At 42.5% G+C, this 16,205-nt stretch overlaps 1 protein-coding gene across 2 annotated transcripts; it reads right to left on the reverse strand.

Annotated features, from left to right (window-relative positions):
• Positions 1–2,364: 2,364 nt before the first annotated feature.
• On the reverse strand, positions 2,365–15,970 carry LOC111959544 (cytochrome c oxidase copper chaperone-like). Of its 2 annotated transcripts, XR_002876685.2 has the most exons (5): positions 15,767–15,970; positions 15,042–15,165; positions 13,374–13,483; positions 11,192–11,263; positions 2,365–2,565 (listed from the first exon to the last, which is right to left on the reverse strand). XR_002876685.2 is itself a non-coding variant. In XM_023981181.2 (4 exons), the coding sequence occupies exons 2-3, from the start codon at positions 15,155–15,157 to the stop codon at positions 13,399–13,401; spliced, it is 201 nt and encodes a 66-aa protein (XP_023836949.1). In that variant the 5' UTR covers positions 15,158–15,165; positions 15,767–15,970; the 3' UTR covers positions 2,365–2,565; positions 13,374–13,398. The 2 variants fall into 2 exon arrangements, 1 of the variants encoding a protein (XP_023836949.1); XM_023981181.2 differs by lacking the exon at positions 11,192–11,263.
• Positions 15,971–16,205: the final 235 nt, after the last annotated feature.

Consider the following 16,205-nt stretch of genomic DNA (forward strand, 5'->3'; position numbering starts at 1 on the left):
TGTACACATACTATCTCCTTTACTAGTGTTTATCAAAGACATCAGTCAAGCAACGGCTGTTCACATGGCAGTCCTGAGTAGCTCCCGCCCTCTGCAGCAGCAGATAAGTTGGAAAGGTCACAGTGTAGGGCTGGTTCCCTGGCATGGCATGAAGTCCATACAAGGCATTGGGCCAGGGAAAGGGTGCCAATGCAGAAATATCTCAGTGTTCTCTCTGCTAGTATATTACAATGACATTCTTCTGCAGGACACAAAAACAAGATGTATCACAGATACTTGTCCTAAACTACCAAGAAACAAATTGTGCTGGGAAGATTTCTGCAGTTGGTACATTCCAGGTTGTTAACTGCCTAAAATACCTACGTCAATCTATTTGCAGAATTTGGGACACTGGCAACGCTCATTACATTTCCATTAAGCACTTGGCTCCTTTGCAGCGCATAGGCCATTGAATGACCTCCATATCACTGCTCATTATGTTCGCATATTTAGCAAGCATCAGGTCTTACAACTTCAAGTCCATTGCTAGCAAGCAGGCTTCTAAACTGCAAGGTACTCAGCACTTCACAGAACAGTGGCACCTGGGGCTGTGTTTACACAGGGAGCCCAATTAAGATATACTGTATATTTTTTTTCACTAACTGGTCTTTTGACCAATCAGATCAGCTCTTTTGCTTATAATTGGGCAAAAGATCAGAATTGGGCTCTGTGTAAACACAGCCCTTGTTGTGAGAAGAATTCAGATATGCCAAGTGTTGACTTGAGCAGAAGTTATTTTAAGCCAAAGTGCATACCAGAGAGAGCAGCTGTCACAAGCCAGCCTCAAACAGGAAGGAGAATATCAAAGGACATTCAAACCAGGAGGTTTTGGAGGGTGACAGGAAGTAAAGTCTGCCTATGTGTATATAGTTATGGCGTTGGTATGGTTCAGCATGAAATTAGGACAGTATTGCATCCTTAAACGGCAATCCCCAGTTGAAGCAAAGCTTTTATCTCGTCCCCATTTCACTAAAATGCTGAGGGATGGGGCTGGAAAAATGTAATCACTCTTAAATGTAGTTAGAACTATGTACGCAAGGACTGACCATCCATGATATAAAAATGTGTTTTAACCATGTTGAGGCTATATAGGGTTTACATTTACTTTGTTTTTATTCCAATGTTTGTAAACAATCTTATATTTTGGTTTCTGGTTGGGTACATTTCAACTAAGCTCAGGGGGCATTTATAAAGTTACAGTTGAAGTTTACATACACTCAGGTTGGAGTCATTAAAACTTGTTTTCAACCACTCCACAAATTTCTTGTTAACAAACTATAGTTTTGGCAAGTCGGTTAGATCTACTTTGTGCATGACACAAGTTTTTCCAACAATTGTTTACAGACAGATTATTTCACTTATAATTCACTGTATCACAATTCCAGTGGGTCAGAAGTTAACATACACTAAGTTGACTGTGCCTTTAAACAGCTTGGCAGCGTAGCCTAGTGGTTAGAGCGTTGGACTAGTAACCGAAAGGTTGCGAGATCGAATCCCCGAGCTGACAAGGTACAAATCTGTCGTTCTGCCCCTGAACAGGCAGTTAACCCACTGTTCCTAGGCCGTCATTGAAAATAAGAATTTGTTCTTAACTGACTTGCCTAGTAAAATAAAGGTAAAAAAAAGAAAGAAAAAGAAAAGAAAAGAAAAAGAAAAAAAGAAAAATGGGTCTTCCAAATGGACAATGACCCCAAGCATACTTCCAAAGTTGTGGCAAAATGGCTTAAGGACAACAAAGTCAAGGTATTGGAGTGGCCATCACAAAGCCCTGACCTCAATCCTATAGAAAATCTGTGGGCAGAACTGAAAAAGTGTGTGCAAGCAAAGAGGCCTACAAACCTGACTCAGTTACACCAGCTCTGTCAGGAGGAATAGGCCAAAATTCACTCAACTTATTGTGGGAACTTGTGGAAGGCTACTTGAAACATTTAACCCAAGTTAAAGGCAATGCTACCAACTACTAATTGAGTGTATGTAAACTTCTAACCCATTGGGAATGTGATGAAAGAAATTAAATCTGAAATAAATCTACTATTATTCTGACATTTCACATTCTTAAAATAAAGTGGTGATCCTAACTGACCTAAGACAGGGAATTTTTACTAGGATTAAATGTCAGGAATTGTGGAAAAACTGAGTTTAAATGTACTTGGCTAAGGTGTATGTAAACTTCTGACTTCAACTGTATATTCTTCAAGAATCAATGGGTACATATGATTAATTTATAAGTATAAAAATGGATGTAACCACTGCAGATTGCCCCTTTAACACTACCTATACAATTAATTGAATTGTGTTTCCTCCTGCCATATAAAAACAAAGTCATTTTGCATAGGACATATATTTAATTCTAATCAGCAGAACAAGATTCACATCATTCAGAAAATCTGAGCATTAAGCCAACACATTTCACTCAGTGGAACACCATCCTTGCAGCGATCACATCTTCCATTCAGGTTGCAGTATAAATACAAACAAGAGAAATATCCCAGGTCTCCTTCCGGACAGCCGGCCACCAACGACACACTGCAAAAGGAGAACAGAGGAGCGTCAACTTCAGCACATATAAACCAATTCATATAGCAGTCAGACCATCTGAAATGTTGTAAATCCAATGTGACAAGGTTATGAATACTCTGATCAACATAAAGAATAACACTACCAATATACAAGCTTGTCCCCATCACTGCTTGCGAGCATCATTTAATAAATCACATGTAATCCAATTGATCTCCTTTAAGTCAATCCAAGAGAAACAAGCCCTGCACCACCAAAGGTTATTTGCTCTTATACATACACAAACACTACAGCTGTTGACATCAGCAGCTTGATCAACTTGAGCAGAAAAAAGGCAGAAAATGCTAACTTACAGAGGACACTGCAAAACCTGCAGAAGTTAGGGGCCTTATCCACAAAGCATCTCAGAGTAGAAAATGTGTTAGTTATAGAACTGTCATTCTCATTGAAAGCAGGTCTAAAAATCGGTAGATCTGTTCCATGAGCGCTATTTCTATACTTCCCGTAAGTTTCGTTTTTGCATCTTTTACTTTTGTACACCAGCTTCAAAAACAGCTGAAAATACTATATTTGTGGTTATTGAAAATATATTTCACAGCGGTTTAGACGGTTTAGATGGTTCAATGACTACCTACACTTGTTTTGTCAAAGTGAAATTAGGCAAACAGGAAATGGCAGATGGATTTCGGAATATTGTACCTTTAACTTTATTTTAATGTAGATTAAAATGACCTAATAGCAGGAGTGTTTATTACTGATTAGGGATGGATCGAAATTCACAGAATTGGTACCTGGAGGAAAATGTGGGAAGGTCATTAAATTTCAGTCAACTGGAGGGTTTAGTATTTTGTTTTTTTAATCTAGTCCAGGGGAGGGTCATGTAATTCGTAATTGATGAAATGTATATTTCTCAGTGTTTTAGAATGTATTGCTTATTAGAAGATGAGATAGATAGATAGATACAGAGAGATGAACTTGGAGAAGAGTCCCCTAAGCAAGCTGGTCCTAGGGCTCTGTTCACAAACACAAACACACCCCACAGAGCCCCAGGACAACAGCACAATTAGACCCAACCCAAATCATGAGAAAACAAAAAGATAATTACTTGACACATTGGAAAGAATTAACAAAAAAACAGAGCAAACTAGAATGCTATTTGGCCCTAAACAGAGAGTACACAGTGGCAGAATACCTGACCACTGTGACTGACCCAAACTTAAGGAAAGCTTTGACTATGTACAGACTCAGTGAGCATAGCCTTGCTATTGAGAAAGGCCGCCGTAGGCAGACATGGCTCTCAAGAGAAGACAGGCTATGTGCACACTGCCCACAAAATGAGGTGGAAACTGAGCTGCACTTCCTAACCTCCTGCCCAATGTATGACCATATTAGAGAGACATATTTCCCTCAGATTACACAGATCCACAAAGAATTTGAAAACAAATCCAATTTTGATAAACTCCCATATCTACTGGGAGAAATTCCAACAGTGTGCCATCACAGCAGCAAGATTTGTGACCTGTTGCCACAAGAAAAGGGCAACCAGTGAAGAACAAACACCATTGTAAATACAACCCATATTTATGCTTATTTATTTTAACTTGTGTGCTTTATCCATTTGTACATTGTTACAACACTGTATATATATAACATTTGTAATGTCTTTATTGTTTTGAAACTTCTGTATGTGTAATGTTTACTGTTAATTTGTATTGTTTATTTCACTTTTGTATAATATCTACCTCACTTGCTTTGGCAATGTTAACACATGTTTCCCATGCCAATAAAGCCCCTTGAATTGAATTGAATTGAATAGATAGATAGATAGATAGATAGATAGATAGATAGATAGATAGATAGATAGATAGATAGATAGATAGATAGATAGATAGATAGATAGATGTACTGTTTATCGATGTGTGCTCAATGCCGCCCCTCATCTCTGATTCTCCACTGGGCACGCAATATCAAGTGAGTCTACAGTCTATTTAGTGTGGTCTAAATCAAATGATACATAGCCTACAGGCTACGAAGTACATGTGCGGAGAAGCACAGAGCAAAGTTATATTTCTAAGATAGCTGCTGGGATGGTGTAAATAAAACTAGTCTGCACTACACACTGCAATGGATATTCCAAACCTGAGCCCGGACTGCTCTGGCTGATCAAATCTAATTTTACTAGTCACATGCGCCGAATACAACAGGTGTAGACCTTACAGTGAAACACTTACAAGACCCTAACCGACAGTTCAGTTTCAAAAAATACGGATAAGAGATAAAAGTAACAAGTAATTAAAGAGGAGCAGTAAAAAATTATATATACAGGGGGGTGCTGGTACAGAGTCAATGTGCAGGGGCACCGGTTAGTTGAGGTAGTATGTAAATGGACCTGGACTTGGCGCTCCGGTACTGCTTGCTGTGTGGTAGCAGAGAGAACAGTCTATGACTAGGATGGCTGGAATCTTTGACAATTTTCAGGGCCTTCCTCTGACACCACCTGGTATAGATCCTGGATGGCAGGAAGCTTGGCCCCAGTGATGTACTGGGCCGTTCGCACTACCCTCTGTAGTGCCTTGCGGTCGGAGGCCGAGCAGTTGCCATACCAGTCAGGATGCTCTCGATGGTGCAGCTGTAGAACCTTTTGAGGATCTGAGGACCCATGCCAAATCTTTTCAGTCTTCTGAGTGGGAATAGGTTTGTTGCGCCCGCGTCATGACTGTCATGGTGTGCTTGGACCATGTTAGTTTGCTGGTGATGTGGACACCAAGGAACTGGAAGCTTTCAACCTGCTCCACTGCAGCCCTGTCGATGAGAATGGGGCCGTGCTCGGGTCCTCTTTTTCCTGTAGTCCACAATCATCTCCTTTGTCTTGATCACGTTGAGGGAGAGGTTGTTGTCCTGGCACCACACGGCCAGGTCTCTGACCTCCCTATAGGTTGTCTCGTTGTTGTCAGTGATCAGGTCTACCACTGTTGTGTCATCTGCAAATTTAATGATGGTGTTGGAGTCGTGCAGTCAAGAGTGAACAGGGAGTACAGGAGGGGGCTGAGCACGCACCCGAGGGGCTCCTGTGTTGAGGATCAGCGTGGCGTGTTGTTACCTACCCTTACCACCTGGGAGCGGCCCGTCAGGAAGTCCAGGATCCAGTTGCAGAGGGAGGAGTTTAGTCCCAGGGTCCTTAGCTTAATGATGAGCTTCGTCCCAGGGTCCTTAGCTTAATGATGAGCTTCGTCCCAGGGTCCTTTGCTTAATGATGAGCTTCGTGGGCACTATGGTGTTGAACGCTGAGCTGTAGTCAATTAATAGTATTCTCACATAGGTGTTCCTTCTGTCCAGACGGGAAAGGGCAGTGTGGAGTGCAATACAGACTGCATCATCTGTGGATCTGTTGGGGAGGTATGCAAATTGGAGTGGGTCTAGGGTTTCTGGGATGATGGTGTTGATGTGAGCCATGACCAGCCTTTCAAATCACTTCATGGCTACAGACATGAGTGCTACGGGTCGGTAGTCATTTAGGCAGGTTACCTTAGTGTTCTTTGGCACAGGCACTATGGTGGTTTGCTAAAAACATGTTGGTATTACAGACTCGGACAGGGAGAGGTTGAACATGTCAGTGAAGATACTTCTAGTTGGTCAGCGCATGCTCGCAGTACACATCCTGGTAATCCGTCTGGCCCTGCGGCCTTGTGAATGTTGACCTGTCTAAAGGTCTTACATCGGCTGCGGAGAGCATGATCACACAGTCTTCTGGTACAGCTGGTGCTCTCATGCATGTTTCAGTGTTATTTGCCTCGAAGCGAGCATAGAAGTAGTTTAGCTCGTCCGGTAGGCTCGTGTCACTGAGAAGCTCTCAGCTGTGCTTCCCTTTGTATTCTGTCATGGTTTGCAGGCCCTGCCATATCCGACGAGTGTCAGAGCCGGTGTAGTAATAACTCGATCTTAGTCCTGTATTGACACGTTGCCTGTTTGTATAACGCTCCTTGAAAGTGGCAGCTCTAGCCTTTAGCTCAGTGCGGATGCTGCCTGTAATCCATGGTTTCTGGATGGGGTATGTACGCACGGTCACTGTGTCGACGACATCGTCGATGCACTTATTGATGAAGCCAATGACAGATGTGGTGTACTCCTCAATGCCATTGGAGGAATCCCGGAACATATTCCAGTCTGTGCTAGCAAAACTGTCCTGGAGCTTAGCATCTGCGTCATCTGACCCCTTTTTAATTGATCGAGTCACTGGTGCTTCCTGCTTTAATTTTTGCTTGTAAGCAGGAATCAGGAGGATAGAATTGTAGTCAGATTTGCCAAATGGAGGGCAAGGGAAAGCTTTGTATGCATATCTGTGTGTGGAGTATAGGTGGTCCAGAGTTAATTTCCCTCTGGTTGCACATTTAACATGTTGATAGAAATTAGGTAAAACTTTTAAGTTTCCCTGCATTAAAGTCCCCGGCTACTAGGAGCGCCGCCTCTGGGTAAGCGTTTTCTTGTTTGCTTATGATGGAAACAGATCATTTCATGCTATCTTGGTGCCAGCCTCTGACTGTGGTGGTATGTAAACACCTACAAAGAATATAGATGAGAACTCTCCCGGTAGGTAATGTGGTCTGCAGCTTATCATTAGAAACTCTACCTCAGGCAAGCAATGGCTCGAGACTTCCTTAGATATCGTTCACCAACTGTTGTTTACAAAAATACATAGACCGCCGCCCTTGTCTTACCAGACGCCGCTGTTCTATCCTGCCGGTACATCGTATAACCAGCCAGCTGTATGTTGATATTAACGTCGTTCAGCCACGACTCTGTGAAGCATAGGATGTTACAGTTTTTAATGTCCTGTTGGTAGTTTAATCTTCCGAATAACTCGTCCATTTCATTGTCCAAAGATTGCATGTTTGCGAGCAGAATCGAGGGGAGTGGGGGTTTATTCGATCGCCGTCTACTGCTCAGAAGGCAGCACGCCCTCCGGCCTCTCTTTCTCCGCCTCCTCTTCATGCAGATCACTGGGGTTGGGGCCTGTTCCCGAGGGAGCCGTATATCCTCCGCCTCGGGCTCGTCAAAGTTGTGAAAGAAGAAAAAGAATTCTGCTCGTCCGTGGTGAGTAATCGCAGTCCTGATGTCTAGAAGTTATTTTCGGTCATAACAGACGGTAGCGGCAACATTATGTACAAAAATAGTACAAAATAAGTTGCAAACAGCGCAGATAAACGAACAAAAAAACACAATCGTGTTGGGGGCACGTAAAACGTCTGCATCTGCTCCGGCGCCATTTTACAAAAACTTTTTTGTGTGCTGCCTAACCAATGCTGTGCAGGCTTACATTGGCAGATTAGGAGGAGAGTCTAAGGCATCTTCTGAAAATATATATTTTTTTAATAGGACTAGTCCAAAAAACTAAATATCTTAGCCTATTCAGTTCAGTTTGAGAACGAGATCACGGAGAAGTAGGACCAGAGGTCAACTTGAATAGCTTGCTACAACTATCATTTATTTCATTTTAATTAGACTTTCCTAACAACAAGAGGGCTTTGTGTTGGAGCCTATTTCTTGCTATTAAAGAAATAAGAGGTAAGCCTACCTGCTTCACAGTCGAAAGCTACAGGTGTCTATTTCTATAGATTTCCTAGCAGATTCCTACACCCACCATGCACTCTTTAAATAGCCTACCTCCTTCCTGTCAGTGAAGGGCTATTCAGTTAAAACCAGGATTCGAATTGAGGGGGTATGCCATAGGCCTACCTTTTATTAAATAAAATAGCAAAAAGCACAGACCTACCCCTTGTTAGTTTCAGATTTTGAAGAAAATATTTATATAAAAGTGATCTACTGTATAACAGCGCTTTGGTCCGCAATGCTTTATGCTACAAACAAGCTGTAAAATACCTGGGAAAGACGTGACTCCAATGCATATGGGGATATCATTGTTTAGTTTCTTTGACATTGAGTCCTCAGCTATACAAGGTTACCACTTTTTTTTATCTGACAGGTGTGGCATATCAAGAAGCTGATTAAACAGCATGATCATTACACAGGTGCACCTTGTGCTGGGGACAATTAAAGGCCACTCAAATGTGCAGTTCTGTCATGCCACAGATGTCTCAAGTTGAGGGAGCGTGCAATTAGGCATGCTAACTGCAGGAATGTCCACCAGAGCTGTTACCAGATAATTGAATGTTCATTGCTCTACCATAAGTAGCCTTCAACGTATTTTTTGAGAATTTGGCAGTATGTCCAACCGGCCTCACAGACCACGTGTATGGTGTTGTGTGGGCGAGCGGTTTGCTGATGTCAACGTTGCGAACAGACTGCCGTATGGTGGCGGTGAGGTTATTGTATGGGAAGGTAGGCATAAGCTACAGACAACGAACACTATTTTATTTTATCAATGGCAATTGGAATGAACAGAGATAGTGTGACCAAATCCTGAGGCCCATTGTCGTGCCATTCACCCGCCGCATTCACCTCATGTTTCAGCAGGATAATGCACGCCCCCATTTCGCAAGGATCTGTACACAATTCCTGGATGCAGAAAATGTCCCAGTTATTCCATGGCCTGCATACTCACCAGACATGTGACACATTGAGCATGTTTGAGATGCTCTGGATCGACGTGTAAGAAAGCGTGTTCCAGTTCCCGACAATATCCAGCAACTTCGCACAGCAATTGAAGAGTCGGAGGAAATAATTCCACAGGCCACAATCAACTGCCTGATCAACTATGCGAAGTAGGGCTGACCCCAATTGTAGACTGGTCAATTGTTTGATCGATATGCTGTTGGTCGTGGCCTGTGCATTTGTATTTTTTGTCGAGCAGTTGCATATACAGTACCAGTCAAAAGTTTGGACACACCTACTCATTCAAGGGTTTTCTTTATTTTTACATTGTAGAATAATAGTGAAGACATCAAAACTATGAAATAACACATATGGAATCATGTAGTAAACAAACAAAAAAAGTGTTAAACAAATCAAAAAATATTTAATATTTTAGATTCTTCAAAGTAGCCACCCTTTGCCCTGATGACAGCTTTGCACACTCTTGGCATTCTCTCAGCCCGCTTCATGAGGTAGTCACATGGAATGCATTTCTTTACTTCTTAATGCGTTTGAGCCAATTAGTTGTGTTGTGACAAGGTAGGGGGGTATACAGAAGATAGCCCTATTTGGTAAAAGAACAAGTTCATATTATAGCAAGAACAGCTCAAAAAAGCAAAGAGAGGACTCCTGGGTGGCGCAGTGGTCTAAGGCACTGCATCGCTGTGCCACCAGAGACTCTGGGTTCGAGCCCAGGCTCTGTCGCAGCCGGCCACGACCGGGAGGTCCATAGGGCAACGCACAATTGGCCTAGCGTCGTCCGGGTTAGGGAGGGTTTGGCCGGTAGGGATATCATTGTCTCATCGCGCACTAGGGACTCCTGTGGCGGGCTGGGCGCAGTGCACGCTGACCAGGTCGCTAGGTGTACGGTGTTTCCTCCGACACATTGGTGTGGCTGGCTTCCGGGTTGGATGCACGCTGTGTTAAGAAGCTTGGATTGTGTTTCGGAGGACGCATGGCTCTCGACCTTCGTCTCTCCCGAGCCCGTACGGGAGTTGTAGAGATGAGACAAGACAGTAACTTCTAACAATTGGATGGGGAGAAAAGGAGCGTAAAAAAAAATTATAATTAAAAAGCAGAGAGAAACTTTAAGACATGAAGTTCAGTCAATACAGAACATTTCAAGTGCAGTTGCAAAAACCATCACGTCGCTATGATGAAACTGGCTCTCATGAGGACTACCACAGGAAAGGAAGACCCAGAGTTACCTCTGCTGCAGAGAATAAGTTCATTAGAGTTACCATCCTCAGAAATTGCAGCCCAAATAAATGCGTCACAGAGTAACAGACATCTCAACACCAACTGTTCAGAGGAGACTGCATAAATCGGCCATCATGGTCGAATTTCTGCAAAGAACCCACTACTAAAGGACACCCATAAGAAAAAGAGACGTGCTTGGGCTATGAAACATGAGCAATGGACATCTGTCTTTTGGTCTGATGATTTTTGGTTCCAACTGCCGTGTCTTTGTGAGACGCAGAGTAGGTGAACGGATGATATCCGCATTTGTGGTTCCCACCATGAAGCATGGAGGTGGTGGTGTGATGGTGCTTTGCTGGTGACACTGTGAGAGATTTATTTAGAATTCAACGCACACTTATACAGCATGGCTACCACAGCATTCTGCAGCATTATGCCATCCCATCTGGTTTGCGCTTGGTGGGACTACCATTAATTTTTCAACAGGACAATGACCCAACACACCTCCAGGCTGTGTAAGGGCTATTTGACCAAGAAGGAGAGTGATGGAGTGCTGCATCAGATGAATTGGCCACAATCACCCGACCTCAACCCAACTGAGATGGTTTGGGATGATATGGACCGCAGAGTGAAGGTATGTAAATGTGATTTGACTTTTTCATTTCTAATAAATTAGCAACAATTTCTAAAAATCCGTTTTTGCTTTGTCATTATGGGGTATTGTGGGTATTGTGTGTAGATTGATAAGGAAAAAGAATAATCCATTTTAGAATAAGGCTATAACGTAACAAAATGTGGGGAAAATCAAGGGGTCTGAATACTTTCCGGATGCACTGTATATACCCACTAGATGACTGATGGGGGGGGGGGGGTTGCTGTGTTGATGCCACCATGTCTCCATCTTGGCAATCACCCACCACTGTAAAAAAAAAAAAAAGTGTGGAAGCTATATAAATGCATGTATTAATGTCTACATTCGTTTGTGCAATATTAATTGTATTACAGACACAGGTTTAATGCATACTTTTAAATTATATTGTGAGATTATTTCTTTCCCCCCTTTTAGTATAACTTTTGGAGACTACTAATGTTACTGTGCCCACTACAACAACAAAAATACGTGAAAACTTTGTGCATGAAATAATTAATTGAAATACTGTAGAATTCCATTCATTCCTATGCCCCTACTGTGGAGTGTCATATGGCCGACCAGTGGCTTCAATGCCTCTAAATGGCCAATACATAGAATCAGCAATCCGGGGTTTATATACAGTGCCTTCTGAAAGTTCAGACCCCTTGACTTTTTCCCCATTATGTAAGGTTACAGTCTCAAGTCTTCTTGGGTATGATGCTACAAGCTTGGCACACCTGTATTTGGGGAGTTTCTCCCATTCTTCTCTGCAGATCCTCTCAAGCTCTGAAGGGTGGATGGGGAGTGTCGCTGCACAGCTATTTTCAGGGTCTCTTCAGAGATGTTCGATCGGGTTCATGTCCAGGCTCTGGCTAGGCCACTTAAGGACATTGAGATTTGTCCCAAAGCCACTCCTGCGTTGTCTTGGCTGTGTGCTTAAGGTCGTTTTCCTGTTGGAAGGTGAACCTTCACCCAAGTCTGAGGTCCTGAGCACTCTGGAGCAGGTTTTTATCAAGGATCTCTCTGTACTTTATTCCGTTCATCTTTGCCTCAGACCTGACTAGTCTCCCAGTCCCTGCCGCTGAAAAACATCCCTACAGCATGATGCTGCCACCACCATGCTTCACCGTAGGGAAGGTGCCTGGTTTCCTCAAGATGTGACGCTTGGCATTCAGGCCAAAGTCTTCCATCTTGGTTTCATCAGAGCAGAGAATCTTGTTTCTCATGGCTCTGAGAGTCCTTTAGGTGCTTTTTGGCAAACTCCAAGCGGGCTGTCATGTGCCTTTTACTGAGGAGTGGCTTCCGCCTGGCCACTCAACCATAAAGGCCTGATTGGTGGAGTGCTGCAAAGAAGGTTGTCCTTCTGGAAGGTTCTCCCATCTCCACAGAGGAACTCTAGGGCTCTGTCAGAGCGACCATGACCAAGACCCTCCCCCAATTGCACAGTTTGGCCAGGTGGCGAGCTCTAAGAAGAGTCTTGGTGGTTCCAAACTTCTTCCATTTAAGAATGATGGAGGCCACTTTGTGCTTGGGGACCGTCAATGCTGCAGAACTGTTTTGGTACTCTTCCCCAGATCTGTGCCTCGACACAATCCTGTCACGGAGCTCTACAGACAATTCTTTCGACCTTATGGCTTGGTTTTTGCTCTGACATGCACGGTCAACTGTGGGACATTATATAGAAAGGTGGGTGCCTTTCCAAATCATGTTCAATCAATTGAATTTACCACAGGTAGACTCCAATCAAGTTGTAGAAACATCAAGGATGATCAATGGAAACAGGATGCACCTGAGCTCAATTTTGAGTCTCATAGCAAAGAGTCTGAATACTTTTGTAAATAAGGTATTTAAAAAAATATATATATCCCTTTGCAAAAATGTCTAAAAAGCTGTTTTCACTTTGTCATTATTTGCTAGTGTGTGTAGATGGCTGAGGATTTTTTGTATTTAAAAAAAAATCAATTTTAGATTAAGGCTGTAACGTAACAAAATGTGGAAAAAATCAAAGGGTCTGAATACTTTCCGAAGGCACTGTTCATCATTGGTTATTCCCCATCATTTGCCACTTGGTCAATGAGCATCATCACCAGCTTTCCTTTGTTGTACCTTACTCAAACTGTTGTGATTACCAGCTGAGAAAGTTTTGGGAGTTGATTTATTCCTGGCTCAGTTTGTGTCTGAGCAGTGTTTTAACATCATCCTAAAATCTACTCAGAGTTGTTCTTGTCTGAAAACTGGCTTTAACAGGATTTCTAGGACGTTTGAGCCATTTTGAGGATACGGGACACATCTCGGGCAGAATGTTATTTTCACAACATAGGCACTACAAGTGAGGCTAAATTAATACTCGAGCTGTGCGTCACGACATGCAAGATCAATAGACATATTTGAGACTCACCGACCACTTATTATATGGAGTTATATTAAATCTTGAATCCAAGCGCCCTCATACAATCCTTATGTGCCTCGATGAGATCTGTGCAACTTTCTTCACCCTTCTCAATGATGCTGAAACAGAGGAAATTGTCATCAGCAACTGCATCAGTGGAAGCTCCTCAGAGAAGGAAGGGGAGGACCATCCTCCTCAGTGAATTTCATAAAAATTGTAAAATATTGAAAAGGTTATCCTTTTTAGATAAAACTATACTAATTATATTAACGTCACCAAATAATAGATTAAAACACACTGTTTTGCAATGAAGGTCTACAGTAGCCTCAACAGCACTCTGTAGGGTAGCACCATGGTGTAGCCGGAGGACAGCTAGCTTCCGTCCTCCTCTGGATACATTGACTTCAATACAAAACCTAGGAGGCTATTGGTTCTCACCCCCCTCCATAGACTTACACAGTAATTATGACAACTTCCAGAGGATGTCCTCCAACCAATCAGAGCTCTTGCAGCATGAACTGACATGTTGTCCACCCAATCAAAGGATCAGAGAAAAAATCTGGTACTGAAAGCATAAGCTACAGCTAGCTAGCACTGCAGTGCACAAAATGTGGTGAGTAGTTGACTCAAAGAGAGAGAAATACAATTTTTGAGTTAACAAATGTGTTTCTTCAAAAATGAAGGAGTTTTTTTTATCACTTTCAGTTTCACTTACTTAGCAAGCAAATGCCATGTTAGCTAGCTGGCTATGACTATCCAACACAACACTGGAAGTCTACCAAGTAGAGCTGTTCTTGGTTTTATTAATTTATTGCCACCGGGGCCCGCCAGTGTAACTGCTTACTGACTATACACTAACGTTACTGCATGATTGTAGAGGGTTTAGTAACGCATTAGGTCTATTAGCTATGTTGACTAGGACTTTACTTTAGCTAATATGGGGACAACGATGTAGGCTGCACGTAGCGGTTATGACATGGTTTGGCTTGTAAATGTTTTTTCACCTGGTCACATACAGCTGATGTGTTGTTCATTGAAGTTCACAAACGAAGGGAAAAGGTGATAGGAGTAGAGTACATAGAGGCAAGAATGAATACAACGTGGCTGCTATGAAAGTTAACTGTGTTTATGCGTGATCAGGGGTGTATTCATTCCTCTGATTCTTTTGAAAAACGTTTCTTAAACGGAAGAAAACAAAACAGGGATAAAAATACTAATTTGTCCAATAGAAACTCTTGTTTGCAACTGTTGGACTAATGATTACACCCTAGATAATCTAGAAGCAGGCAAGAGTGTGCAAGGCGGTATTGAATGTGTCACTGTCTGTCCGGATGTCACTATCATCTCAAATTTCTCTCTCAACCGGTGTACGTTGTAAACTTTCCTTCATAAGCCAGGTTGTAGCAACCTCATGATGGGTATAGGGAAAATTTGAGTATCATGTAGTTGCCTAAACCTATTGATGTTACATTGAACTGGGTGAATGGAATATGAATGACAGTCATCCAACATGATGTAATAGAAATAATCCCATGCTCGTGTAAAAACAAAATCGTCCTCCCTCATCATAAACGGCACAGACCGCCACTGAACTGCATACTCCAGAGGAGACAGTCCACGAGAAACTTTCACTTTACAAGTATAATGCAATTCAAGTTCCAATACATGTAAGCCTACCAAACATCCCTGACTTTCTTCGTCTCAGGGCACGCACAACAGGGTTTCAGTGGTTTCTTCTCTGTGCCCTCATTGGCCCTCAATGGCCCGATGCTGGCAGCAGACATGGAGGACATTTTTCAGCCTGTAAAATAAACAGTGTAAGCGATTAGCTGCATGGCATCATCATAAAACGGTCAATGTTCTCTCGTATCCTTGGAACGTCCCTACCCCTAACCATATTAAGCGTCAACTTCAAAATTGGGTAGGGATGTCCCAAGGATCCCGGATAGAACGGACCATCATAGAATGCAGAGTGAAAATGGAGCCAACTTTACACGAGAAGATACTCTGCTAACGTTACATGTGTTACAAAGTAACAGTTCCTAATATATTTGCTAGCTTCCCAAATTGATGGCAACATTGTGATTGTAGGTAGTTATTTAACTAAAGACAAACACAGTTTCCTATAGCTGATGTCACATTATAGGTAACTTAATATCACGTAGAAATTCAACTTGCAAACCCATAGTTAGCCATCTGCTAGAACCAAAACTATATGTCTAGGCTAGTTATCTAGCTAACGTTAGCTAACATACAAAGCTATATTTTCGAAAAACATTAGCTTGTAATACTGTATGTCAAGATCACTCGTACTGGATTATTTAAGAGCAGAGCACAATTAAACATTCAGTAGAGAACATATTTAACAACACACTAGCGAAAATAATCCTTATGTAACATACTTAGCTAGCTAGCTGTTATGCCTTCATGCGCATGGATGCCGATTTATGTGTGTCCTTCCTTATACAACACGGTGTAGCCAGGTATGTTTTTGATGGTTACGCTAAGATTTCTGGGACATTACATTTTAATTTCCACGCTGCAACAAATTGACAAGTGTAAGTCATTCCACTCATCTTTGCTTCTACCAGGGGCGCAACTTTCACCGGGTTGGGGGGGGGGGGGCATGATGCCCCCACATTCTGAAATTGCATATTTGTCCCCCCCAATTTTATCATTGCACTGTGATACACAACGCAGCACCCGTGTGCTTTAGGACCAGCAAATCAAATGTTATTGGTCACATACACATGGTTAGCAGATGTTACTGTGGGTGTAGCGAAATGCTTGTGTTCCTAGCTCCAACAGTGCAGTAGTATCTAACAATTTACAACAATACAC

Source organism: Salvelinus sp. IW2-2015, linkage group LG36 (genome assembly GCF_002910315.2).
Source record: "Salvelinus sp. IW2-2015 linkage group LG36, ASM291031v2, whole genome shotgun sequence".
Lineage (NCBI taxonomy): Eukaryota > Metazoa > Chordata > Actinopteri > Salmoniformes > Salmonidae > Salvelinus > Salvelinus sp. IW2-2015.